Source organism: Erpetoichthys calabaricus, chromosome 1, assembly GCF_900747795.2.
Source record: "Erpetoichthys calabaricus chromosome 1, fErpCal1.3, whole genome shotgun sequence".
Classification (NCBI taxonomy): Eukaryota; Metazoa; Chordata; class Cladistia; order Polypteriformes; family Polypteridae; genus Erpetoichthys; species Erpetoichthys calabaricus.
Genome location: NC_041394.2, coordinates 296,278,155 through 296,304,962, shown reverse-complemented (window position 1 = coordinate 296,304,962; position 26,808 = coordinate 296,278,155). Strand labels below are relative to the sequence as shown.

Below are 26,808 nucleotides of genomic sequence, written 5' to 3'. Positions count from 1 at the left end.
ATCAGAGATCAGAGACTGAGGTTTTCTAAGAAGAATGGGAAGGAGCTTAAGAGCTATTTAAAACCCTATTTTTACCAGATGTTGCGGTGACCACCTGCTTCCCTTTAGCCCCATTTTCATTACATGCACATGAGGGACACACTTTAATTGTGCCACCTGGGCTTTTAAAGTGGACACGCTTTCCACATTTTAAACATTCATCCATTATTTATCCTTTATCCTTCAAGCAATCCTATTTTGACATTTCCCTAATGCTTATCACTGTGGATTAATCTTCATGCAACAAGTAGCAACAAATACCTAACATGGAGTGTATGTATTGATTCAAAGCTTGGTTTCTGATAATTACTAGTTTTGTTCAATTTTGTTCTCAGCTGGGAATTCTCTTGGTGATTATCACTTTTTATTCTTGTTTATTTTTGAATCATCATTTTGTTTCTTGGATGTGCCATCTTTGGGGTGACAAGTGGCCACAATGTTGTTAGCTAAGCATTTCTGTTACTATCACATCATGTTAAATGGTGGCACACTACTCTTGGCATCCAATATTTGAGATTACAACACAAACCTCTTGCAGCAAAAGCTCCCCAATCTTCACCCTTTCAGTCAGAACCTTGCATGTTTTTTTTTAACTTCAATTTTTGGATTATGAATCTCAAATAGTTCTAGGAGAATGGGAGTATAAGAGTTTGAGTAAGTATGCACTATGATGGACTGATGCTTCATTTTACAGTAGTAATAAGTGAAAAATGGATTGGGACCAATTGATGAAGGAATTTTAAAAGGCCAAGGAAAAGGAGAGTCGAAAAAACAGATGAGGGCCGTCTTAACATGTGGGCAATATGGGCACTGGCCGGGAGCCCATGATGTTTATGATGCGTATGCATGTTTCTGTTTTGCTATCAAAACAGGGGCCCGAATGCACTACTTTGCCTGAGAGCCTATGATGCTGTTAAGACAGCCCTGAGGATTGTACCAGAAAGACAACAAGAGCATGTGAGCAAAACCAAAAATTATATTGCCTAAATCAAACTTAAAAAAAGAAAAAAAAAATTACAAATGTCACTAAAATTCTTTTCACTAACTAGTTTCTGTAAATCTTCTCAAAAACATTTTTTAATCCAATATCTTGGATACGGGACTATGTGTCCATGAGCTTATACTTGTTTTTCACAGGGACATCAAAATTCACAGTGGCAAATATGCCATTGTCAAAAACAAAATGGCTGTGACCATGAAACTGTGGAAAAAAATAGCTTCATAGTAAAAAAGATCAATAACAACAACTAATAATAATGTGAATGTACAAAATAATGTAAATAATGTTCAGAAGTATTCAAAACCATAATGGCAATTAGGGGTTAGTTACTGCCTTGTGTCTAATGTCATTGGATTTGGCCCTGGATTCTGTTCATAGTCAGTTCAGCAGTCTATCCATGAACCTCAGTGCCAGCTCTTCACTTACAGATATGAGTAGGTGTTAGTAACTATAAAACATGTCCTCTGTGTAAAAATGTATTATTAAGCTTTGTTAAAAAAATAACCATACAATTTATGTACTCTTGTGAAACAACAAACAATTGTAATGAAGCTTTTTATTTTTATGAGCGTATGAACAGGCTAAAGAAAAAATACCATAAAAACATTTTGTCTTAATTTTCAATGAAGGCAAGCTCAGAACTTTAAACTAAAACATCTAGTCAACAAAATTTCAGTAGTCAAATGAATTGCATTTCTTCTCATTTTAGAGTGTAAAGGTATTGAATATTGTAAAGTTACTGCATACATACTTCAGTTAAACAACCAATCACACAATCAGCCATTAGATTTTTTTATAATGTTATTAAGAGAATGCACATCATAAAGTGCCTTATACAGGTAACATGATTATAGCAATGTCAGGAACAAAAGCAGAAGTGAGACAATAAAGAAGAACAAACAGAACAATGAGAAGATATGCAGCACAAGAAGATATCAGGAAAAGATTTTACTAAATGGAATGTATTTTGTGAAAAATTCTTTTGTTGCTATTTTGTTAGCCATGAGGCTTTCAATCAATTCAAAAGAATATTAAATCGCTAGAAACCTAGTTTCTAAAATCAAGGACAATATTCATCAGACAATGACAGCTTTGTGTATTGGACAGATAAAGGGGTACCTCCACCTTTCATGGGCAACACATTTTGTTGTTTTATTTACATTTGCTGTTCTAAAGACTGACACCCGTCATCTCATTTGAGAGCCTTCACTATACTCGTGAAGTCCCAGTGGCAATGTGGCTACATTCCCTTAGAAAATGTTTGAAATGTTTCTCTCCTTTTTCAATCAGTTTTAATGTCTGTAGCAGCATGTTTAACACCTGTCACTGGCTACAAAAGGAAACAAAAAAAAAAAAAAAAACACAATCTGAGTTATATAAAGAATGTAGCAGCTGCACTGGTTCCAGTAGAGGCATCCCATTCAGACTACAAATATGCTGAAGCTGTGTAAGTAAGGAGACACTCACATAATATGAAACCCAGAATGGAACTGTGCTATACAACCTCGCTAGGAATGATGTGCAAGTGTTACATTTGTTTGGTAATGCCAGGCCATTAAGTATGGTGGGCCACATTTCTGCTTTCGCATCTGCTGGCCACTCTGCATTACTGGTAACACACAGAGTATTTTGATTATCTTTTTTGAAAACTGATTTATAACTGCATTCAGATTAATAAAGTAGAATGATTACATAAATCTGCATTAGAATAAAGTGGGTTTCAGAATGTTATTTTGTGTTAAACTGACAATTGAGGTCCTGTAAAAATAGCTGAAATTATACTTAAAACACAACATTCACCCAATTCAATTTATAGGTGCAGAATGCATATTGTCCAGATTTTCCAAACTTAGTCAAATTTATTATTTCTTTTTGTATGTTCTTTATTGCTCTGTGAAGCAATTCTGGGTGGACAATATATAAACATACAAGACACTAGCCAAATACTAAGCGGACAGCATGTGTGAATAAAAGGTTTAGCTATGTTAAAGTGGAATTGAGGAGAAACATTTATAGTTTTGTGTAGAAGAAACAAGTTATACACCAATAACTTTGTTGCAGTCAACTCTGTCTCACTGATTGCTCAAAATGAAAACTTTTAAGAAGGAAGCAAACCTCTTGTATGTGATAAAATGCAGGAGTGAAAGGGCTTCAGATGGTGCTTCATGGAAACTAGATCAAATACTTCCATTTTTAACAGTGCTTAAGGTGGCATAGTGGTTAGAGCTCAAGAGCAGGCCTAGGCAGTGCACGTGTGGACTTTGCATGTTCTTCTTATATCTGAAACACTTGTGGGTTAGATTAAATGACACCTCTAAACTGGCTTTTTATAAATGAGAGCTTGTATGTGAACTGTGCCCTGAGCTTTTTTTCCAATCTTATTCCCGATGATGCTGGGATACACTCTGCCAAATGATGGATTGATGTACAGACTTCAACTGTACTGCCATACTAAATTCTATTCAATTGAGTTGTCCAGAGGCAAATTTAAGTCTGAGACATTAGGAATGAATCATAAAATGTGTAAATACTTAACACCACAGATGACAAAGGACTATTAAATTGTATTATACAAGGTGCAATGCCAAAAAGCACAAGAGACGTACACTCTAATGTTTATTATTAAAATGTCCTTATTCTATGTTATATTAATTATAATTAATTATGTTCTATATTAACAAATATGCTCAGAAATGTTCAAGTAAAAAACACAGAAGTTTCCAGGCAAAGTAGTTCTACTCACTAATCCTGGCTCTGGAGAGTGCTGATGTGTTGCATGTTGATTATCACATGCAAGTGAGAATTTCACTGTAGTCAGGAAATCTGTTTATAAAAACCAGACAACTGCTATATTGTAGTTACACATGCATGAGAATGAGTGATTGTATGTGTCAGAGATTTGTCTGCACCCCATTACAGACACAAAGCTACTCCTAAAAGAGGGCAATTTAAAGAAAGATCCTTCTGTTTTAGTGTAAATAGCTGGAGTATTCTTAAAACCATGAGTAGTCAGAATGAAATACATTGTAATTATTTTTTATAGGCATGACTCAATTATTAAGTAATCTTAAACTATCAAAGTACTTAAAATATGGGCATTCATTATATTCTGTTGCATTGCCAGTGCTATATTTTAAAATCATAATAACATGTTGATATCTTTGTAAATGCTTGCTTCAGATGTTTCCATCAATGTATACTTCTAAAAGGATTATTTTATTGTCCAACTGCTAAGGCAGGATTGACCCGTGTCTGCAACTCCTAACATGAAATACGTGTGTTGGAGACGGAATGAAAAGATTAAGGATGTGTGTTACTTGGACACAACTCTGACAAATACATTGTGGTTGCCTTACCCTGAAAGTGTAACCACATGTCTTGTATTAAAATTACACTAAGCACAAATCTCCCTCACAATCTCTGCCATTCTGGCTCCACTTGCTTGTAAAGTCTTTTAAGGTTATACAATCACACTTATTACCACATTTACATAAGAAAGTCTTATTAGTACCTTCTGAAAAAACAGCATGACATTCTATAACCTGGTTAATTCATTTCAGAGTCCTGGGAGACCAGAGTCTATTACAGTAGTGTCAGGAACAAGGTACGAACCAAACTTGGATGTGATGCCAGGTCATCACAGGGCCCACACACCCACAGTAACACTCCCACAGTACCAGTTTAGAATTGCCAGTTAACTTAATGTACTTGTCTTTCTGATGTTGGAGAAAACCATAACACGAAAGCCTACACAAGCACGAGTAGAACACATTAACTCTACAAAAGGAACTATGAAGCAGCAGCATAGATTCTTATCCCACATCTGGGATGCCAGTGTGTGTATATTACCTTGTTGGGATATTGAAGCCTCATGCAAGACATGTCATTCCCAAGATGGGATAATATTGTAAGGAATATAGGATGAGGAACTGGCCATATTAACCAGTCAGTCTTTTTAGGTAGAACATTGCTAATACCTTTGTATGCTGCTATATTACAAACTACTTCAGGACTTCTTGGGAATTTTAGTCTAGATGGACAATCCTGTGAAGAGAGGAAGCTGCAGTGTGTGGGGGCACTGGCAAGATGGCCTCTGGACTTGGTCAGACTTTGGTTCTGATATGGAAATGCTTAGAGTTCATATTACAGCGGCATAAAAACATTTTATACCATGCATTAAAAAAAGAGGCTTCTTACTTTTTTCTCATGGACTCTGCAGAAGAGAGTCAATAGAACTCGAGGGTTTCTCAGTCAGAACAAAGGTTGGTATGCTTTCTTCATAAAGAGGAGGTGTAGGAACTTTAAATTAAATTAAGGATGACCCAATGTTAAATACTTGTTAACAGGTGTACTGATTACTTCGACTGTTTTGAAGGCAGCTTGATTTATGTACTGTATGTCCTAAACAGAAGGGAGAAATATACCAGTAGTATTTGGCACTCAGTAGTGCTTTGTAATCTTGAGCTGAGCAACTGCCATACCAGAATGTTACATAGTAAGTTGTGACACATGAGTCGGCGTCTTGCACCCCAAAGACGAGGCCAAGTCTCAGTAAACAGGAACAATAAGGTTATCTATTGTAGTGGGATCAACCATTCTACTATACACAGACACAGCAAACAGACAGGGTTGGAGCCAGGTCAGTGGCCAAGTTATCATGTTCCCTGCATCACCCATCGGGCAACTGGTACTTTACGTGTGGCTACAGTCAGCTTGCAGTTATTCATGTGGCACTGTGAATCTGCGGTTGCCTCTGAGACAGATAAGCAACACTCAACAGACACGGCAGTCGCATTTCTGTGTGTCGTCCCATTGGGGAGGGTTTCAAAAGAGTTCAGAAATCTCACAAAGTGAGTATGGACTCAACTGTGCACCTATAGATGGTGGTTGGAATGGATGAGGCAACTGGGCTTTCCTCTGACTTTAGGAGGTAAAGATATTTGGTGACCATTCTTGAAAACATTAACAAACAAGATTTTCTGTGTCCCCTTTAGATCATCAGTGATGGTGACATGAAAAAAGTGAATGGCGTTGACACTGTGTCACCAAAGTAGGTGGAAGTTGGTCTTTTTTTCCAATGCCTATAACCAGCTCCTTGGTTTTGCTGACATTAATAGAGCAACAGCAACTAGACCTTTACTCTGTAAATTGTCTCAACACTGTTGGGGATTTCAGCCTATTATGGTGGTGTCATCAGCAAACTGAATGATGGAGCCGGAGCTGTGTCAACCCATACAATCTGAGGTGAACAAGGAGTACAGCAGTGAGCTTAATACACTAACCTGTGAGATGCCTATGTTGAGGATCAGTGTGGAAGAAGTGATGTTGCCAATCTGCACATGTTGGTGTCAGCTAGTTAGGAAAGGTGAAAGTGGTGGAAGTAAATATAGTTATGTATCCTAGTAATGGTCAATATCCAAATGTACTTATAATCATGTTGTGGCTATTGGTTGAAAACTCAATGTATGCTCCTGAGTTTCATTTGCCTCCTATTTTTTTTTAGTTATGCATAGTAGGTTCATTATAAGAAGTGTGCAATAATCCCCGGAATCTGTGTTAGGTGTTTAGATATTTGTTATTTACTCATTCATCATAAATATGAACATATCTGTAATTATTTTCATGTGGGATGTGTAAACAAACTTATGTGCACTGTCATATTAGATTGTTATTGTTCTTATTTATTATTAGTTGTCGTAGTGATTATTGAACTGTATTTACCTGGAATTGTAGCAATTTTAGGTCAGTCTTCTTTCCAGTGTTTTGGACTCAATTTGGTTGTAGCAGTGAGAATGCATAGTTTTCAGTTTTAAATAAAGACATTTTTGTTTATTAATTAATTTATAACTTTACTCTTTTTGTGTGTGTCTTCCCAATCACACTAGAACAGTTTGCATGCCAGATAGGTTTTCCTTAGAATTTAGGTGTCAATTAATTATATTCGAAAGAAATATTAAGGCATTTAAATAAATGAATCAGGAAAGGTAAAGTCATAAAGAAAAGTATTTTTTAAGAATATAGTTTGTGTTAAGTTTAACTTAGAAGTAAATAAACTGTAACTTAGAAGAGTAAATTGGAGCACTATAGTTACTACTGCATATCAATCAGAACACAAAAATGTGAAATAATCACCATTACAATAGTACTTTTTGCAAATATTTCAGGATTTTAAAAAAATGTTTGCTATTTACCACTATATTTATGAAGCCTTTAGTTCAGGAATTATCTCATTATAATTTAAGTAACTATACTGGTCTAGCTTCAGGATATAAATCGTAGATTTGATTAGTCCAAAGATTTTTAATGCTGACATGAGAAAATCTATGAACCTGCTAGACATCTTTTAAAAATAAAACAAATGAAATCAGACAACACTACTGCTGTTGAGAAGTATCACTCTGTCACTTACCTAATGGCTTGGATATTTATTTATGGTACTATATTCATCCAGATAATTCTGTTAATTAGTTCATTTGATTTTTCAGTCAAACCCAGTCCAGTTAACTAGCAAGAATATGCAATTCCTTCCACCATCACATTTCTTTACTACAAGGAAGAGAACCTACCTGGACTGCATTTCTTGTGACTTCTGTTGACTACTTGAACTTGCTCCCAAAGACTGCTGGGCAACCTGCTGCTGGAGCTCCACCAGAGACTGATAATACTGTTGTTGCTGCTGTTGCTGCTGTTTGTAACGGGACAAGCTGAAGAAAAGCCCCAAAATGGCTTTTAAATTCCCATTCCTTATTTCTGTCAAGGTAACAAGAGAATAAATTAATTAACTATATTTTTCACTAAAAATAATTCATCCATATGGATATCTCTGAAATAAGAACTCATCCTTTTCTGCCCTCTACTTGAAATCCTCTGCCAGCAATCCTAGTTAAGTATGTCATGGGCAAAATGAAAGTAAATTCGAAAAGCAAAAGCTGATCTACAAAATTCCATGATTTAATGGTTTAAAGTTTACTTTTACTTACATTATTTTTTCCTGAAAAAAGTACCAGGAAAAGCCTCAGACTGTCAAATAGCCTGTTATTTGGTAACTGCACAGGCTGCAGTTATTCATTTTCAGGATTTCAATTTTTCATTACTGACAGGTATATATTATATGAAATATTATTAAGTAGTGGGCTTAAAGTATCCATCTGGAGGAATCGAGCCATTTTGACACATCACTATCTACCAATTTTGCCATTTGCATTCTGAGTGGAATGGTAAGCTATTGCCACCATTCAAAAAGAACAAATTAACAATTTCATTGAAAAACATGGTTCAGTAAATCCTGCAGTGTTTTCTAATTTAAGAAGAAATCACATTAAGCACTCATTTTCTTGATTTTTTTTCTGTAAATTTCAATTTTATTAAAGTTAAAGATGGAAAAGTTTTGCATCTCTTAACACATGGTAAAGTTAACACCTTTATTCATAAAACTGTAACATTTCTGCATTAACCCACAAAAATGTAATCTACAGCAAATTATTATGAAAGTAGTTAGTAAGACAAACAGTTACTTGAGAGTAGACAGGGCCTAAGTTTCTGTAAATGCACAGACTCTTCTTATGACACAGGACTGACCTGGCAATGCTGGATGCATTTGGACGGTGAGAGGTGGCTTTCTGTCAACATTTGTGCACCATTATGTTGCAATAAAGATTATAGTACCTTTTACTTTTTTCAGGTATGATGTGGAAACAGCCCCCCAAGTCATTTGTGAGTATATGGTAAAGCTAGGGATGTAGAATAATAAGCTTTGCATTGTGACAGTTACATTCATACTAGACAGTTTTAATACAGAAATTAGTCCATAGATTTTAAACTCTGTTAGTCAAGTACATTAAGTAATGCAGTTTGACAATATGTATAAGAAGATACAGAGTCAGAAGATATAGAGTCATGTCTGTTTTCATTGATAGGCCAGCACATGTGGCGCTACACACTGGTTGTAAAGTACAAATGGGCTCTTTTGAATTTCCTTAAAACCTTAGTAATTTCTTTTGTTTAGGAAAATATATATATATATTCTTTCTAGCCATTATATTTTGTTAACCGATCACAGAGATATTGTGAGCATAGATGAGCTGGCAGAGGGGCAAACCTGATCTCAAAATAACTACATTCTTTCCAAAAGAAGTACACTTAAAAACATACATGACCTTCCTTCAAGACAAGCAACAAAAGGATTTTAATGAAATACAAAGTTTTTTATTAATATAACCTTAAATTTAACCAATACAATGGGTTTCTGTTTTACAGTTTATTTATCATGGGTATCAAGGTAAACTCCCGGAACCTGCATTCTTGGTTTGAATCTTGCACCCAGTCATGGTGTGTATGGACTCTGTTTACACATTCTCCTTATACAATGACAGGGATTGAGAATGTATGAACATAAGTTTATTTTGATAATTTTGATTTATGATGTAGATACTTACATGTAGATTTACAAATATAATCTGGTAAAAGTAAGAACAACTCTAAGCCTGTACTCCATGAACTAAACTTGGTAACACTCATAAAACAGGCATTCAACAGACGCAACTAATTTTATAAATCAATCGTTTTTGTTCATTCCGTATTGACAGACTAGTTCAAATATAGCATCATTAGTTAGCTTGATCCCAGACAGTCATGACTGTTTGGTCAATCATGAAAAAAGCTGAAGTTTGAATCAAAAATCTGTGTAATATAAATTAACTTTTATATGAGTATTATCAATTAATAGATAACCTGCATTCATAAATAAGTGATGAGTACTCTAAGGGAATGTGTTACAGTAAATTCCACAAAAAAATAAATCTAAAGAGGACAGTTAGGGAGAAGGTATGAACATTTAATGAAGTGTCACAGACAAAAATGAGAATACCTAACACAGCAGGGTTTCATAGCCTCATTTCTATGCATCAATTGTGTCTTTTGGGTTTTATTCTAAACAATTCTTCAGAGAGCTGTCTCTCTTTTAAATTAAAATATAGCTTTCCTCTTGTGAAGTCTGTATATACAAACAATCAACCACAGAGGAGATTGTTACTATCTGGCTCTTAAGAAAACTGCAACAATGTGTTATCAATTAGTTAACATGAAAACATTTTTCTGTATCTTTTGATGATATCCATACTCGTACAGTGTAGAGAATGGTTTGTACATATTGCTACAAAACACTGGGGCTACATAAAGGCCCAGCGCGACTGGGATGAAGAACAACTGTTACTGCAAAGAGGTGAACTTCAAGGTTGTTTTGGTATATTAAGACCAAAATAGTTTAATGACATTGAATGAGGGGTCCAGATTGGAAAGTACACCCAGGTTGTCTTGTGAAGCAACAGGAGTCACTTCTTTTATTTGGATTTTCTCTGTAATTAGGATAAGAAAACCAACATTGCTATTTATCCAAAATAAACTGCAGAATAAGAATTGGATATGCAAATTCCCCTTAGACAGATTGCTGAAGCTACCATTAGATGAACTTTATAGGTCATTTTGAAGGACATTGGCATGCTATTTACTGGAAATGGGACCATGCACTTGGTATAGCCAAATGTAGTATTGGATTTTTATATTCAGTTTTCATGTGCTGAAAAGTTGCATTACATTTTCATTTCTCATAAATATCAGTGCAGTTACACTGGAGGGATAATAAAGATACAATATAAAATAATCAAATATTTGTCAGTGTCACATTAATAATTAAAGCTACTGTGAATCCTGCTTCTTGGAAACCAATGTTTAGTCGGTGAAGAAGTAACAAAGCAATTACAATAAAATAGCGTTTAAATTTTAAATGTATTTTGCATTGGGTTATAAATGCAAGTGCTTGAAAGTCACTGAAAAGAAATAAGAAAATAATGATGACCAAGGTATCACTAACAATATACCTGTAAATGTTTTTATAAAATTCTATCAATATAAATATTCACTTAAAGATTACCTAAAGTAAATAGAGACATTGCTGTGTAAGTTAATATGATGAAAAAAATGGAAAAGGTTCATGCTACAGTAGCTCACATTGCTATCTTTTCTATGTGCTAAAAAACAGGTACTATTTTTTGATTCCAGCATATTCAATTGCAATAAATAGGTGCAGACGAAAAGCATTTTAATAATCCAAAATCATCTAACCAACTTGCATTGTCATGGCCAAAAAAATTTGAAAACCTAAAAATTTGCATTAAGAAAAACACCTCACAAGAAGAGCTAATTCCAAATAGAAAACCAGTGTAACTAATACATTGTCAAAATGCCCCTTTTTTATGTATTCAAGGGAAACTTGAATATAAAAATATCTAAATAACAGTTCCTTATAACACACAGTGTGAATTCTTCTTAAAACCATACAAAGAGCAGAAAGTGTATAATTGTCCTCCCTTTGTTCTCTTTCTTGTAGTCACATGAACAGGAGAATTTAAAAACATACCCTACATGTTTATGATACATGTATAGCATGTTTTATGTTAATTGTTCTTAAAAGCGCATGCACATACCTATTGCATGAATACACAATTTATTATACCCAACCAGTAGTACAACTGTATTCACGTGTTTTAATAAACATGGCTTTGAAATTATTTTTGTACTTCTGGATTTCTGCTCATGTCCATAGTAATTTTTATATGTTAAACCCATTTTTTTTTAAATGCCACATACACTATTGCTCTTCAAACAATTACCATTTCTGAGCTAATTCCAAGTGAGCTGAAGTTGTAGGAGGAAAAGTATGAAAACTTGGCCAAACACATTGATTTCATTATTTGTTTACAGGCTTGGTTAGCTGTTAATTAAAAATTTGGCCTTGTGTTAGAGTTTGTGCAAGTGAGCCCTGCAATTGTGTGGTTGTTTTTGCCTTGTGCAAGATAATACTGGGATAGACTCCAGACCCCCCACAACCCTGAGTTGGATTACGTGGTTACTTTGACTGTATGAATGTATGCATATCGGAAAAGACCATATGACCCAAAATAACTAAACAATCCCTATTCATCTAACATTTTCAAACACAGGCAGAGTCAAATTATCTTGGTGTCAATGTGTTACACTCAGTATTTCTGTGAATTTAGAATTTTGTTTGAAACACTGTTTTCCAACATGTGTTGAATTTATTGTTTACTATGTTCAATTAAAGCCTTCACACCCTTTGTGAAATCCATCCATCCATTATCCAACACGCTATATCCTAACTACAGGGTCATGGGGGTCTGCTGGAGCCAATCCCAGCCAACACAGGGCACACACATACACACAGCCACACACCAAGCACACACTAGGGACAATTTAGAATTGCCAGTGCACCGAACCTGCATGTCTTTGGACTGTGGGAGGAAACCCACGCAGAAACGGGGAGAACATACAAACTCCACACAGGGAAGACCCAGGAACCGAACCCAGGTCTCCTAACTGCGCCACCGTGCCGCCCCCTTTCTGAAATAAACATCTGAAATCTAATTCCTAATTTTATAACTTTTACTGTAACACTTCAGTTATGGTTCCTTGTTGGGCTGGCATAGTATCATGCTGCTGCCCACTGAGCCTGAGTGTCCTGAACTTCATGGCCCATCCACTGTCTGAATGGAATCTACATGTTCTTCCGTGTCTGTGTGGACTTTCCTTAGGTATACACAGACATACAGCGCAAGTTAGACTGAATGGCACCTTTAAATAGGCCCTGTCATGAACATTCATATGGTGAAGGACTATTATGATGTAATTTTCATTTTACTTCATAATTCAGCTTCTGAAGTTCTCTTTCCTGCTGTAACAGTGTGATCAGAGTTAGTTTTCAGTTATTATTTCAAGTGGCAAAGACTGGTCGGAAGCTCCAAACTGCTAAACCAGAAAACAATGCTAAGGTTGGTAAAAGGAAATGTTTAATTATAATCAATATTGGTGTGTGTTTGATGACGGCAACAGTGTGCAAAGTATGGAGTGTGGTAGCACAATTTGTATTGCCAGTCAATGACTATGTAATTACTTGAACACTTAACAGGATTACTAGATGCATTTTCTAGGCTCTATTTTTAAGTATAATCTCCATCAACCTCAACAGTCTTGCACCAGTGACAACAGCATGTGCCCCCTTCTTGTTCCAGCCTGTATCTTTCACTTAATTCTTCATTTCTTCAATATCTTCAACATTACTCAAAAACCTATTCCCATAGATGGTATCCTTAAGGGTTCCAATGAAATAAAAATTTGAAGGAACAAGATCTAGGCTGTAGGGTAGATGGAGAACAGTTCACCTAAGTTTTGATTGTTTCCTTTGTTTACAAACTCAGCCTTAGTCATGTTCTGTCATACATTGAAGGAGAATTTCATCAATATTCTATGCGGATGAACTTTCTTTATGCACTTCTATAACTTCAAGAGAATAAATGTGTGGATTTTTAATAGTTTCACTAAATGATACAATGTCTACCAAAATCATTATCTTCTGCATCCCAAACAGCAGCTGCTGTGACTGTCTTTTGGTTTCTAGTTCAATGCGATTAATTACACTCATCATGCACGCACCTTTTGAATATCTTAAGACAAGTGGAACAATTTTGGTATAACCACAAAAACAGTTGCAGACATTTTGAATGAAGCATAAAAAGTGTTGCAAACATTTCTTAGCAAGCCAAATACATTTTACATATGGTAATACTGTAGTACATTGTATTTATATAGCACCTTCCCCATGCTCAAAGCACTTCACAGAGTCTCAGAAACAATAGCAGAGTATATGTAACATTGGATACAATTATTCTCATAAAACACTAAGAACAGTTAAATACAGGATATACACAGCATTACATAAAACAAAAGACAAGCAAAGCAAAGCAAAATACTAAATACTAGAAGAAAATTCTAAACAAATATTATTTGTGATATAACACACAAACATGTACAATAACGAAGCGATGTGTATACATGCCTAACCATGCAATTATCTAATCAGCCAATCATGTGGAAGCAGCACAATGCATAAAATCCTTCAGATACAAGTCAGGCGTTTCAGTTAATGTTCTCATCAAACACAAGTATGACCATGGCATTATTCCTGGTGCCAGACAGGATTGCTAAGTGATGATCTCTTGGGATTTTCATGCACAACAATCTCTAGAACTGGGGTGAGCAATGTCAGTTTTAGAGGGCCACAGTGGCAACATGTTTTTGTTCCAACCCAATTTCTTAATGAAAAGTAAACATTCTTGCTGATGAAGCACTTATTACTGAAGTATCATTTTTATGCTTCATTTTAGTTGTCTGCTTGATAAGATTTCACATCCTTAGTTGCCTTTTATAGTCAAACAGATGCAAATGACAAGAGAATCATCAGTTCTCCATCTAACTCAATTCTATTTACACTTGTATGTGTTCATTGCATACTGTTTGGTTTAATAAAATATTTAGAATTGAACTGAAGTGAGAAAAAAAAAATGAAGGAATGAGAATTACCCATCCACTTCTACAACACAAGAATGACCTGATGATCTAGAGTTAAAACACTAACAAGTAATAAAATTAAATGCGATCCATTATAGGCGACAGTTTATTAAACAACAGGGTTGGAACAAAAACCTGTAGTCTCTACAGCCCTCCAGGACTGACAGTGTTCATTCTGGCTCTAGAGATTACTCAGACAATCGTGAAAAATAGAATACATCCAGTGAGCAGCAGTTCTGTGGACAGCAAGTCCTTGTTGATTAGAGAATATCAGAGGAAAACAGCCAGACTGCTTTGAGATGGCAGAAAGATTCTGGAAACTCAGGTAACCAACTGCAGAAAAGCAACTCAGAATGAACAACATAACAAATCCTGAGGTGGATGGGCTACACAAGCAGAAGACCACGGCAAGATCCACACTTGTCAGCCACAAACAAGAAGGCCAAGGTTGCAGTAGGCACAGGCTCACCAAAACTCTAGCCTGGTCTGATGACTTATTGATTTCTGCTGAGGCACACAGATGGTAGGGTCCAAATTTGGAATCAACAACATTAATCCATGCATACAACCTACTCTTTGTCAGCAGTCCAGGCTGATGGTGGTGGTCTAATGGCATGGAGAATGTTTTCTTGGCACACGTTGGACCTGTTAATACCAATCCATCATCTGTTCAATGCCATGGTCTATTTGAGTATTGTTGCTGACCATGTGCATCCACTCATGGCTATAACTTCTTGGCTACTTCCAGCTTGGTGAACATTTCATGTCACAAAGCAAAAGTCATCTCAAACTGCTTTTATGAAAACAACAATGAGTTCAATATTCTTAAGTGGCCTTCCCAGTCATGGATCAAGATCCAACAAACATCTTTGGGATGCAATAGAACGGGAAAATCATAGCATGAATGTGCAGCTGACAAACCTGCATGATTCAGTCAAGTCAACATGGACACGAATCTCAAAAAATGTTTCCAACATCTAGTGGAATCCAAGTCATGAAGGAATTGGACTATTTTGAGAGAAAAAGGAGGTCCTGCCTAGCATTAGTATAGTGATGCTAATAATTTGCTCACCGAGTGTATATATGGACCCATGAGGTAGCAGCACTAAGCAAGGCATGACCATACTGTTCTTAAAATCAAAACTACAATCACAAATGTACCATGCAACTTTATAAAGGATTATCAAAGCAAAAAATACAACTTCAACACTCACAGGTCCTGAAACATAGAAATTCAAATGTATTTAAAACTAAAATATTCTCAGAAATACTGTGAAATTAAGGTTTTAAATGTAATTTTATGGAATTTGTCTCTTAAACTTAACGCCCCATCCACCTTGGCTTCTTTCCTTGTTTCTGATTTTTGATCTTCTGAAAAGCACCATGTAAGCTAAAGATATGTCTAAAAATATCTGAGTTATATAGAAAGACAGGACCACACATAGTATAGCATTATGGGTTTCAGTCTCAACACCAGACTTTTAATGCACAGAATTTGCACAGTAGAGTGATTGTTAATTATAAATTGGCTGTGTGTGTGTGAATGTACAGTATGTTCTGCTGTGGTCAGAAGTCTTGTCCAGTGCAGTTCAGGACTCGTTCCTAGTGCTACATGGATAGGCTTTGCATGCCATGCCTCTAAACTAGATTATACATGTATGAGAATAGTATGTTGTATAGTTAGTAAGTAGTTAGTTTCTTTTAAAGTACAAGATCCTACAGAAAAAGTCCCTAGAAAAAATAGCCTACAACAGTCTTTATGACGCTAAGAGCGTTTTATGACACTGCAAATCTTGCCTGGTCATTATTTGAATTTGTATAGGAGACTCAGGCTGACATGTTTTGAATACACCATAAGATTTCATAAGCTTGAAAATGGTGTCAAATACTCCAGTACTTCACTTCAAATGTCGCTGAAGATCCTTACTTCCATAATTCTTTAAAACAACATTTGAAAAATGTAATTGCAAGAATGTCAAATTTAGAGTCACAATACCTGCTAGGTTTTATTAAGTTATAAATACAGATTGCAAAAATTAGAATTGAAAGTGTAATTATTCATAAGGATAATGATTCACTTGTTCTGTTTAAATAATTTCATCAGAAGACAGTATAGATAACACCATTTATTCATCAAATTTTAACCCCACTTGGTCCAATTCAGAGTCACAGAGAGGACATAGCCTGTTAGCAACATGTGCAATGTAAATGATAGGGTATTGTCAAGTCTACAAAAAATATTCTGTATTAGCTTGACAACTTTATTCAGGGTAACTACAAACTCAGGATATAATACAAATGTTTACAGTTGACACACAAGCAAGTGATTTGCTCAGAGAAACCCAGCAATCACAAACAGGAATTAAACCAACACCTTTGGGTCCAAGATTCAAAGCCATAACCACTACACCACACAATGTAAAATTTCCAGACTTAATTTACAATCCAGGAGAATATGCATATTTTTGGACCTGCTTAATTCACTTCAAAGTAGAGAAGACTGGTAGTGTATCCCAGCAGCTGTCAACTCAAGGCAGTGCAGAATGTGTCTTCTGGGTAACATGGTGCTCTAGTGGTTAATATTTTTGCTTCATAGATTCAGGTATCCAAGTTCTGTCCTTAGTCTATTCAATATCTATATGTAGATTGCACATTCTCCCCATATTCTCTAGAGCTTTCCCAAGGTTCTCCAGTTTCCCTTTGCATCCCAAGAATAGGAATTATAGGATAATTGTAGATGTGAAATTGGTGCAGCATGAGGAAATATGGATGCATATAGTACCTGAATGTGTCTATGCTGTCAGGATAGGGTTTAGCTCTACATGACCCTCAGAAAGAGAAGAAGTGTGTCTGAAAATTGGATAAATTGATAGTGAGATGGACTTTCAGATATTTTAGACATTTTCATGGACAATACACAAAATCATTTTTAATAAATATCTAATTTCTCCAAGATAAAATGAAACTCAAATACTGAGACATGGTGTCCTAGTATAATTAAATAAGAAAAAATCTATTTTGAAAATATATGGATGGAAAATAGGTGAATAACAAGTTTTAATATTAATCTTTAGTCCTCACATTGCTGTAAAATTCAAGAGATACTTGTTCTAACTAATAATAGTAGGACAATTCAGACAGATTATTAAGGATTGTTCATGTGTCTCAAGTTCAGTTTTTTACTACATGACTTTACGCACAGGCTGTTCAAATCATTTTACTTCCATTCAAAATTCTTCTACAAATTTCACAACCAGCAATAGGATGAACAAGCTGGCAGACTTTACACTGGTGTACATTTAAGATCTAATTATGTAATCCATCTTTAAGATGTACATTGTAAATGTCTTTAACCGCTTTATTCAATTACCTACTAGCTGTCCCCCACGGCTCCGCCCACGTAGTAGTGAAGCAGGACAGTGAGGAGGGCACTGCCCATCTCCCCACTCCTGATGTCATGCTTCCCCCTCCCCTCGGCCCGCAGCTTCTGTCTTGGATTAGCGCGAATATATCACTCCTGCAAGCGAACTCTGATTCTTAGTGCGATGAGAGAAGTCGCAAAATCAACTGGAATGTTCAAGCAAATTCTAGAAAATAAACAGATCGAAATTTTCTAAGTAGTTCTCTTGAAAAGTGGACAGACAAACAGACAGACAGACAGACGTTGCATTTTACATATAGAGAGAGATATGCCAATGCATACAGTAGGACCCCAAGATGTGGGCTAATTAACAATTCCAAAGAGATATGAAAAGTACTGGGGGAGACTGTGTCCTTTAGCTACTGAGCCCCAAACTCTTAAAAGAGCAGGTAAAAAATTACGGAGATTACCCTTCAGTCCCTGTTACTTTATCACAGCATACATTTAGTAGAGTGCCTGGTAGGGCTGATCATAGAGTATAAATGTCTGTCAATTACTGTGGCAAACAATGAGACTAACCCTTTTCTATTCTATTTTACTTCCTGGTCTCCCACTGCTTCTTTCACCAAGTTTCTTCCCAGTTATCTATGGAGCATATGAGTGGTTGGATTGTTAAATATTTCTGTCACTTTATGCAACAGGGTTCTGTAGCATTCTTAGGTAGGGCCTTGGCTGCCACTTAATTTAAGCTAAATAGACTTTGACTTTGTTTATGGATTTGTATATACAGTATGTATTTAGTATGTGGAATATAGAAGTTCTTCTATACAAGGTAAGTAAATATTATAATACTGATGCAATGCCTAAAGAATAGATTTATACAGAGTTAATGTGATCTCACTAAGAGCCTTGTAGATGGGGGTGTTCTCACAAGTAATGATGAAAGAAAATGGTATTACATATTGAAGAATGGAAAATGGATTCAGATAACCCTTTTCAAGATTTAAAGTCTTTGCATTTCCAGGTCTCACTGAAAACATCTGACATCAAATGCATACATCTCGAAAGCTTTTCGTTTTTCACCACACACACAAAACACACACACTCCAGGTCCACTACTAGAAACTATTCATCAGAAGTTAAAATTTCCATAAATATAAAGGCATTATTATATAATCTAATACTAATACCATACAAGGTTTAAGCGTAGGATAGTTGAGAGAAACATAACTTTTAAAGGCAGCAAACAGATAAATATTTCAAATTGTTAATTTAATGGAAGAAATGAAAAAGTTATTTTTCAATAAAACTGCATGAAAGTAAAGCTCAGCAGAATTAATAACCTAATAATGTTAGTTTACCTTAAATGGGTTCACTGAATACAACCCTAATCAGAATGCATGCAATAAAGGTGAGAATTTTAAGTTGCAGACTTTGCAATGTCTTTGTGAAAAGGCATCTGTTCTCTAAGAGCTGAGATAGAACTTACATCCGTTACAACTTTAAGTCATGACAGCTTTAAGTGTGATCAGCACTACAATTAAATTCCTTTGTCGCAGGACTTTTTCAGCATTTTCTTCCAGAGCTGTCTTCCATGAGCAAATTCTAGTTTCTAATGTTTGTGTACAATAGCCTATTGAAATGATATATTATAAAAAGAGGGGCTATAACTATAATTCACACTTTTTTAATGTCCTTCATCATGAAATCTTAAAATACTGTACTTAAAATGTTCTACCGAGGCTATCACACTCATAACTCTGTCCACAGAACAAACACCCAATTTACAAGTTAGGTTTCCTTTTAGGAAGGCTTAGCCTCAATAGTATCCATCCATCCATCCATTGTCTCCCGCTTATCCGAGGTCGGGTCGCGGGGGCAGCAGCTTGAGCAGAGATGCCCAGACTTCCCTCTCCCCGGCCACTTCTTCTAGCTCTTCCGGGAGAATCCCAAGGCGTTCCCAGGCCAGTCGAGAGACATAGTCCCTCCAGCGTGTCCTGGGTCTTCCCCGGGGCCTCCTCCCGGTTGGACGTGCCTGGAACACCTCACCAGGGAGGCGTCCAGGAGGCATCCTGATCAGATGCCCGAGCCACCTCATCTCACCTCATTTTCACCACGACAGACCGATGCAACGCCCGCATTACTGCGGATGCCGCACCGATCCGCCTGTCAATCTCACGCTCCATTCTTCCCTCACTCGTGAACAAGACCCCGAGATACTTGAACTCCTCCACTTGGGGCAGGATCTCGCTACCAACCCTGAGAGGGCACTCCACCCTTTTCCGTTTGAGGACCATGATCTCGGATTTGGAGGTGCTGATTCTCATCCCAGCTGCTTCACACTCGGCTGCGAACCGATCCAGAGAGAGCTGAAGATCACGGCCTGATGAAGCAAACAGGACAAACATCATCTGCAAAAAGCAGTGACCCAATCCTGAGCCCACCAAACCGGACCCCCTCAACACCCTGGCTGCGCCTAGAAATTCTGTCCATAAAAGTTATGAACAGAATCGGTGACAAAGGGCAGCCCTGGCGGAGTCCAACTCTCACTGGAAACGGGTTCGACTTACTGCCGGCAATGCGGACCAAGCTCTGGCACTGATCGTACAGGGACTCAACAGCCCTTATCAGGGGGGCCGGTACCCCATACTCTCGGAGTACCCCCCACAGGATTCCCCGAGGGACACGGTCGAATGCCTTTTCTAAGTCCACAAAACACATGTAGACTGGTTGGGCAAACTCCCATGCACCCTCCAGGACCCTGCTAAGGGTATAGAGCTGGTCCACTGTTCCTCGACCAGGACGAAAACCACACTGTTCCTCCTGAATCCGAGGCTCGACTATCCGACGGACCCTCCTCTCCAGGACCCCTGAATAGACTTTTCCAGGGAGGCTGAGGAGTGTGATCCCTCTGTAGTTGGAACACACCCTCCGATCCCCCTTCTTAAAGAGGGGGACCACCACCCCGGTCTGCCAATCCAGAGGCACTGTCCCTGATGTCCATGCGATGTTGCAGAGGCGTGTCAGCCAAGACAGTCCTACAACATCCAGAGCCTTGAGGAACTCCGGGCGTATCTCATCCACCCCCGGGGGCCCTGCCACCAAGGAGTTTTTTGACCACCTCGGTGACCTCAGTCCCAGAGATGGGGGAGCCCACCTCTGAGTCCCCAGGCTCTGCTTCCTCATTGGAAGGCATGTTAATGGGATTGAGGAGGTCTTCGAAGTATTCCCCCCACCGACCCACAACGTCCCGAGTCGAGGTCAGCAGCGCACCATCCCCACCATATACAGTGTTGACACTGCACTGCTTCCCCTTCCTGAGACGCCGGATGGTGGACCAGAATCTCCTCGAAGCCGTCCGAAAGTCATTCTCCATGGCCTCCCCAAACTCCTCCCACGCCCGAGTTTTTGCCTCAGCAACCACCAAAGCCGCATTCCGCTTGGCCTGCCGGTACCTATCAGCTGCCTCCGGGGTCCCACAGGACAAAAGGGTCCCGTAGGACTCCTTCTTCAGCTTGACGGCATCCTTCACCGCCGGTGTCCACCAGCGGGTTCGGGGATTGCCGCCACGACAGGCACCGACCACCTTGCGGCCACAGCTCCGGTCAGCTGCCTCAACAATAGAGGCACGGAACATGGCCCATTCGGACTCAATGTCCCCCACCTCCCTCGGGAAGTGGTCGAAGTTCTGCCGGAGGTGGGAGTTGAAGCTACTTCTGACAGGGGGCTCTGCCAGACGTTCCCAGCAGACCCTCACAACACGTTTGGGCCTACCACGCCTGACCGGCATCCTCCCCCACCATCGAAGCCAACTCACCACCAGGTGGTGATCAGTTGACAGCTCCGCCCCTCTCTTCACCCGAGTGTCCAAGACATGTGGCCGCAAGTCCGACGACACGACCACAAAGTCGATCATCGAACTGAGGCCTAGGGTGTCCTGGTGCCAAGTGCACATATGAACACCCCTATGCTTGAACATGGTGTTCGTTATGGACAATCCGTGACGAGCACAGAAGTCCAATAACAAAACACCGCTCGGGTTCAGATCAGGGGGGCCATTCCTCCCAATCACGCCCTTCCAGGTCTCACTGTCATTGCCCACGTGAGCATTGAAGTCTCCCAGCAGAACGAGGGAGTCCCCAGAAGGTATGCCCTCTAGCACCCCCTCCAGGGACTCCAAAAAGGGTGGGTACTCCGAACTGCTGTTCGGTGCATATGCACAAACAACAGTTAGGACCCGTCCCCCAACCCGAAGGCGAAGGGAGGCTACCCTCTCGTCCACCGGGGTAAACCCCAATGTACAGGCTCCAAGTTGGGGGGCAATAAGTATACCCACACCTGCTCGGCGCCTCTCACCGGGGGCAACTCCAGAGTGGTAGAGAGTCCAGCCCCTCTCAAGGAGATTGGTTCCAGAGTCCAAGCTGTGCGTCGAGGTGAGCCCGACTATATCTAGCCGGAACCTCTCAACTTCGCGCACTAGCTCAGGCTCCTTCCCCTTCAGAGAGGTGACATTCCACGTCCCAAGAGCCAGTTTCTGTAGCCGAGGATCGGACCGCCAAGGTCCCCGCCTTCGGCCATCACCCAACTCACACTGCACCCGACCTCCTTGGCCCCTCCCATAGGTGGTGAGCCCATGGGAAGGGGGACCCACGTTGCCACTTCGGGCTGTGCCCGGCCGAGCCCCATGGGTGCAGGCCCGGCCACCAGGCGCTCGCCATCGAGCCCCACCTCCAGGCCTGGCTCCAGAGTGGGGCCCCCGGTGACCCGCGTCCGGGCAAGGGAAAACGCCGTCCAAAATGGTTTTTCTTCATAGGAGGTTTGTTTAACCGCTCTTTGTCTCATCCCTCACCTAGGACCAGTTTGCCTTGGGTGGCCCTACCAGGGGCATAAAGCCCCGGACAACAGAGCTCCTAGGATCATTGGGACACGCAAACCCCTCCACCACGATAAGGTGACGGTTAAAGGAGGGGAGCCTCAATAGTATGTATAATAGTATTGCCATCACCGACTCACGCACTGAGCCTTGTTACAATATGCTTGAGCTTGTTATTCGAAAAGTAGAGTATGCCACCTTTAATATCATTTGTCTTTAGCGCCATAATGGCTCAAACTTGGAGCTTCCACTTACAGACCAATATTCATCCACCACATAAATGTCTAATCTTAAAAAAGGACTTGTGTAGCTCCTATAGTTAACATTACTTTTAATTAGTTACATGCTGGTGTGTTGAATTCTCTTATAATAAACATAAATTGCATTCAAGATAAATCAGTATTTAAAAGTTTTTTCTGATACAGTTCACATAGTACTGAGGGCAGGATTCAGCATATAATTAATTTTTGTAGCAATTATATTCTATTTTATTTTGAAGAAGACAAATGAAAGAGAGACTGCATGGTGGCACAATGGTTAATTCTGTTTCCTCACTATTTTATTGTCATAGATTCAAATAATGCACCTGGTCCTTTTCTGTGTAGCATCCTTACATTCTTCTTGTGAAACTGGCCCTGTGTCTATGTGGGTGTGTGCATAAGTGGGCCCTGTCCTGGAAGGTTTCCAGTCTTGTGACCAGTGCAGCTAGGAAATATTCCAGAATCCATAATAATATATTGGATTAAGGAGGTATCAGAATGCAATAATATGCTATAATATAGGTCAAAATAGAATTAAATAACTCCCTTTATAATAAAGTGTATTTAATATAACTCTAGTCTGTGGTGATATGGTTTTTATATCTGCATTCCTGGTTTCTTCTAACATCTCAAAGAAGTTCTTTTAGTTTTTGACTCTAAATGATCCCTGTTCTAGTTGGTGTGTGAATGAATGTGACCTTAAAATGGGCTGACATCCTGATGCTGCCAGCATAGGCTCTGGTTCCATGTGACCATACAAATGGAATTAGAAAAATGAATGAATAAATATACTATTGTCATCTTTACTCTAACACAATTTTACCATGCATTTTCCTTTTTTTACTTTTTTGTCAACCTTACAGTATGTCTTACACTTTGAAATCAACTGACAAATGTCATCTGATCCAGCCATTCAATTAACATTCTACTACATGCTCAATCCAGAATTATAAAACATTAACAGATATCCTATCTATGACCTGACAAAAACATAGCCAAACTGAAAGTGCGATATGTCTAACTATGAAGCCTTCCAAGAAATCATAGAGCTGATTTTAACCTTCACATTTGAGCAGATATACTGTACCAGTCAATAAATGTTGCGCACATTAACAGTTTTCACACAATGCTTAATTGGGGATTTTACTGCAGCAACAATAAGTTTTGGTCCAGATCTTTAAACATCAAACAGTCACTTTTTAATTCTGTAGAGTTTTAAAGGGCATTACAGCTTTGTGCCAGTCTAAGAAACTTTTTATTATGTTGCCTGCTGTTAATTTAATTGCCAGTCTATTTTTTATAGTATATGAAAATAGAATCAAGTCAAACAGCATATGGTTTGTAATTTAAAAAGAAGAAAATACATCAGCTTCAAAGCACTTACAGATAACATCTAAAATAGAACTGAAAAGTAAGCCTCTATTTTATATTTAGAGCCTGCAAAGGAGTATTACCTTTAAAAGGTTGAGATTTATCACTGAGTGTGCGGAGATCCTGTAAATAGTATACATTACTTAAATGCAAAAAGTCAGCTAGTGCATTAAAGCTTCTGCAAAAGTAAAACTAATCTGCCTAAATTAAAAACGGATTCACTGCCACTGTATACTGTCTCATCTGGTTGTATGAGGGAAAAAAAAAAAAAAATGCTGACTCAACTGTTAGTAATTCATTCTTAGAATAGTAACAAATGGAAAAAGTGAATACATTCATATGAAAATCGTCCTTTTGTTCAGATCTGATAGTTTTCAAAATTGCCTGTATAGAAATTGAAAGTGATTTTGCACTTTCTCCCTGTGTTCATTTAGTTTTCCTCTGGGAAAGTTTGGCTTACTCCAAGGTCAGGTTGACGGTCGTCTCTGAATTGCCGTTTTGTGTGTATGTGCATGGCTGAGTTTTCTAATAGTGTGTCATTTGAGGCCAGCTTCTGCTTTTGACCCTGCTGAGACTACCACAAAATATGACACACCATGATCCAAACCAGGAGTTAGTGGATATGAAAATAAAAAGAACGAGGCATACTCTCTCGGAGTTGAGAGAACTTTGAGAGGGCTTTTGGGATTTGTTTATGCAAACTAATCTGTAGCTATTGGGATCAGTTCTGGCCCTGCCAAATGTCATTCACCATTTTCAAAAGTAAATAAAATACGCCATAAATATACTATAATATGCCAATTTTTTTTTTTTTTTAATTTTTAATTTTTTTTTATATAAACCCATTTCCAACACCATAGGGTTGTGCAAACAGGCATAAAGCAGGAGCCAGGTCTAGATGGGACACCAGTCCATTACACTAGACTCAGTTAACTGAAGATATACAGTATATGTCTTTGAGATGTGGAAAGAAATGATATCCTAAATTCAGTTCCTTGGGTTTTATCCCTTGGCATTTTCATACTATGTGCAATGTTTCCACTAATCCATTTATTTTGAAAACCTAGTTAATTAAAATTGCATAGTCAGGAGTGCCTTAATGTCTCATGGCAGTATTAGGTGCAGGGTGAGAGCCTATGTTGGATAGGGTGCCAGTTCTTCACAGGGCTCACTCATACCCATATTCTAGGCCAATCAGGCATCAACTTTTACTCTTACATGTATATTTTTGACAAATGGTCAAAAAATGGAACCCATGGAGAATAGATAGTAAGTGGGCAGGAAATTGAACTCCAATCACCTTAGGTATGAGTTAGCAATGCTAGCTATTATGCCACAGTGCTGCAGAATTTGTAAACCATTTGTTAGTTTTTCCATTAATACATCCTTTTTAAAAAATGACATAATTCATTTATGGAGTCATGTGTGGCTAGAGCCTATCAGAGAAGCATTGGATGAATTAACCCCAAAAATCACAGGGCACAGGCACACCCACATCCATATAAAGGTACTAAGTGCCATCAATGGGCATAAAACCAGTAAAATCAGAGAGTGAATATGTAAAGTTTACAAACAGTGACCAGACCAAGACTCGGCCCATGCCACCTTCATCTACATCAGCATTTTCACACTGCTTATAAATATATCTCCATCCACACTAAAATGACCAAAAACGCATATGACATAGACAATGGCCTACACTGGGTTTGTGCACATCAGCAGAAAAATCCTATATGGGACAATGACACTGTTGGCTACGTGATTTATTGTGAAACAGTAGCGACCAATAAATTACTTCCATTTTGTGTGTGTATGCAGCATTCAAACTGCAAAATGCAATTAAGATGTCTAAAGGTAAAGCCAATGTCACACTATGCGATCTCATCACTGAACCATGTCAAAATACACAACTGAAAATTGTAGCCCATGTCATATTTACTGACCAAGCGTCAATTTTCAAGTTGTACTCACTCTTTTTGTGACAGATGATAGTAAGCTCCCTGGAGAGCTGGCACTGTAACAAGAATTAACAGCTGCAAGACATTCAACAGGATTCTCTACCCTTTAGTTTTCTTCTTTTGTTTTAGTGCATTAAACATCATACAGACAAGCTTCTCTTCTACTTGTGAGGTTCAAAACATGCGTTATGTATTGCATATATTGTACTTCCAGCTGAACACTCCTTGGTTTTTGCATACAATGAGCATGCCCTTCTGACCAAAGAAAAATAGTCAAACCTGTTTGATTTTATCCTAGCCAGTCACAGACTAATTCATCTCCATCGTTGGGTATATCACATTAGACGATTAGCTTCACGGGAGCACACTGCCAACTGCCTCGGATTGGCTAAGATTATGTTAATGAAGGCTACAACTGAAAAAAATCACTGGAAAACTCATCTAATGTGATATGTTCTTAAGCAACACAACAAGCATCATGGAAAGCAACTCTTCTATGACCGCTTTGTTGGAACAGGTTTTACTTT

General features: G+C 38.3%; 1 protein-coding gene across 1 annotated transcript in view; it reads right to left on the bottom strand.

Moving 5' to 3' along the window:
* The window catches only part of nav3 (neuron navigator 3), a 573,826-nt gene that overhangs the window by 323,281 nt on the left and 223,737 nt on the right, over positions 1 to 26,808 (bottom strand). The window contains 1 exon segment of the mRNA XM_051926210.1: positions 7,606 to 7,789. Coding sequence (XP_051782170.1) covers positions 7,606 to 7,789 — 184 coding nt within the window.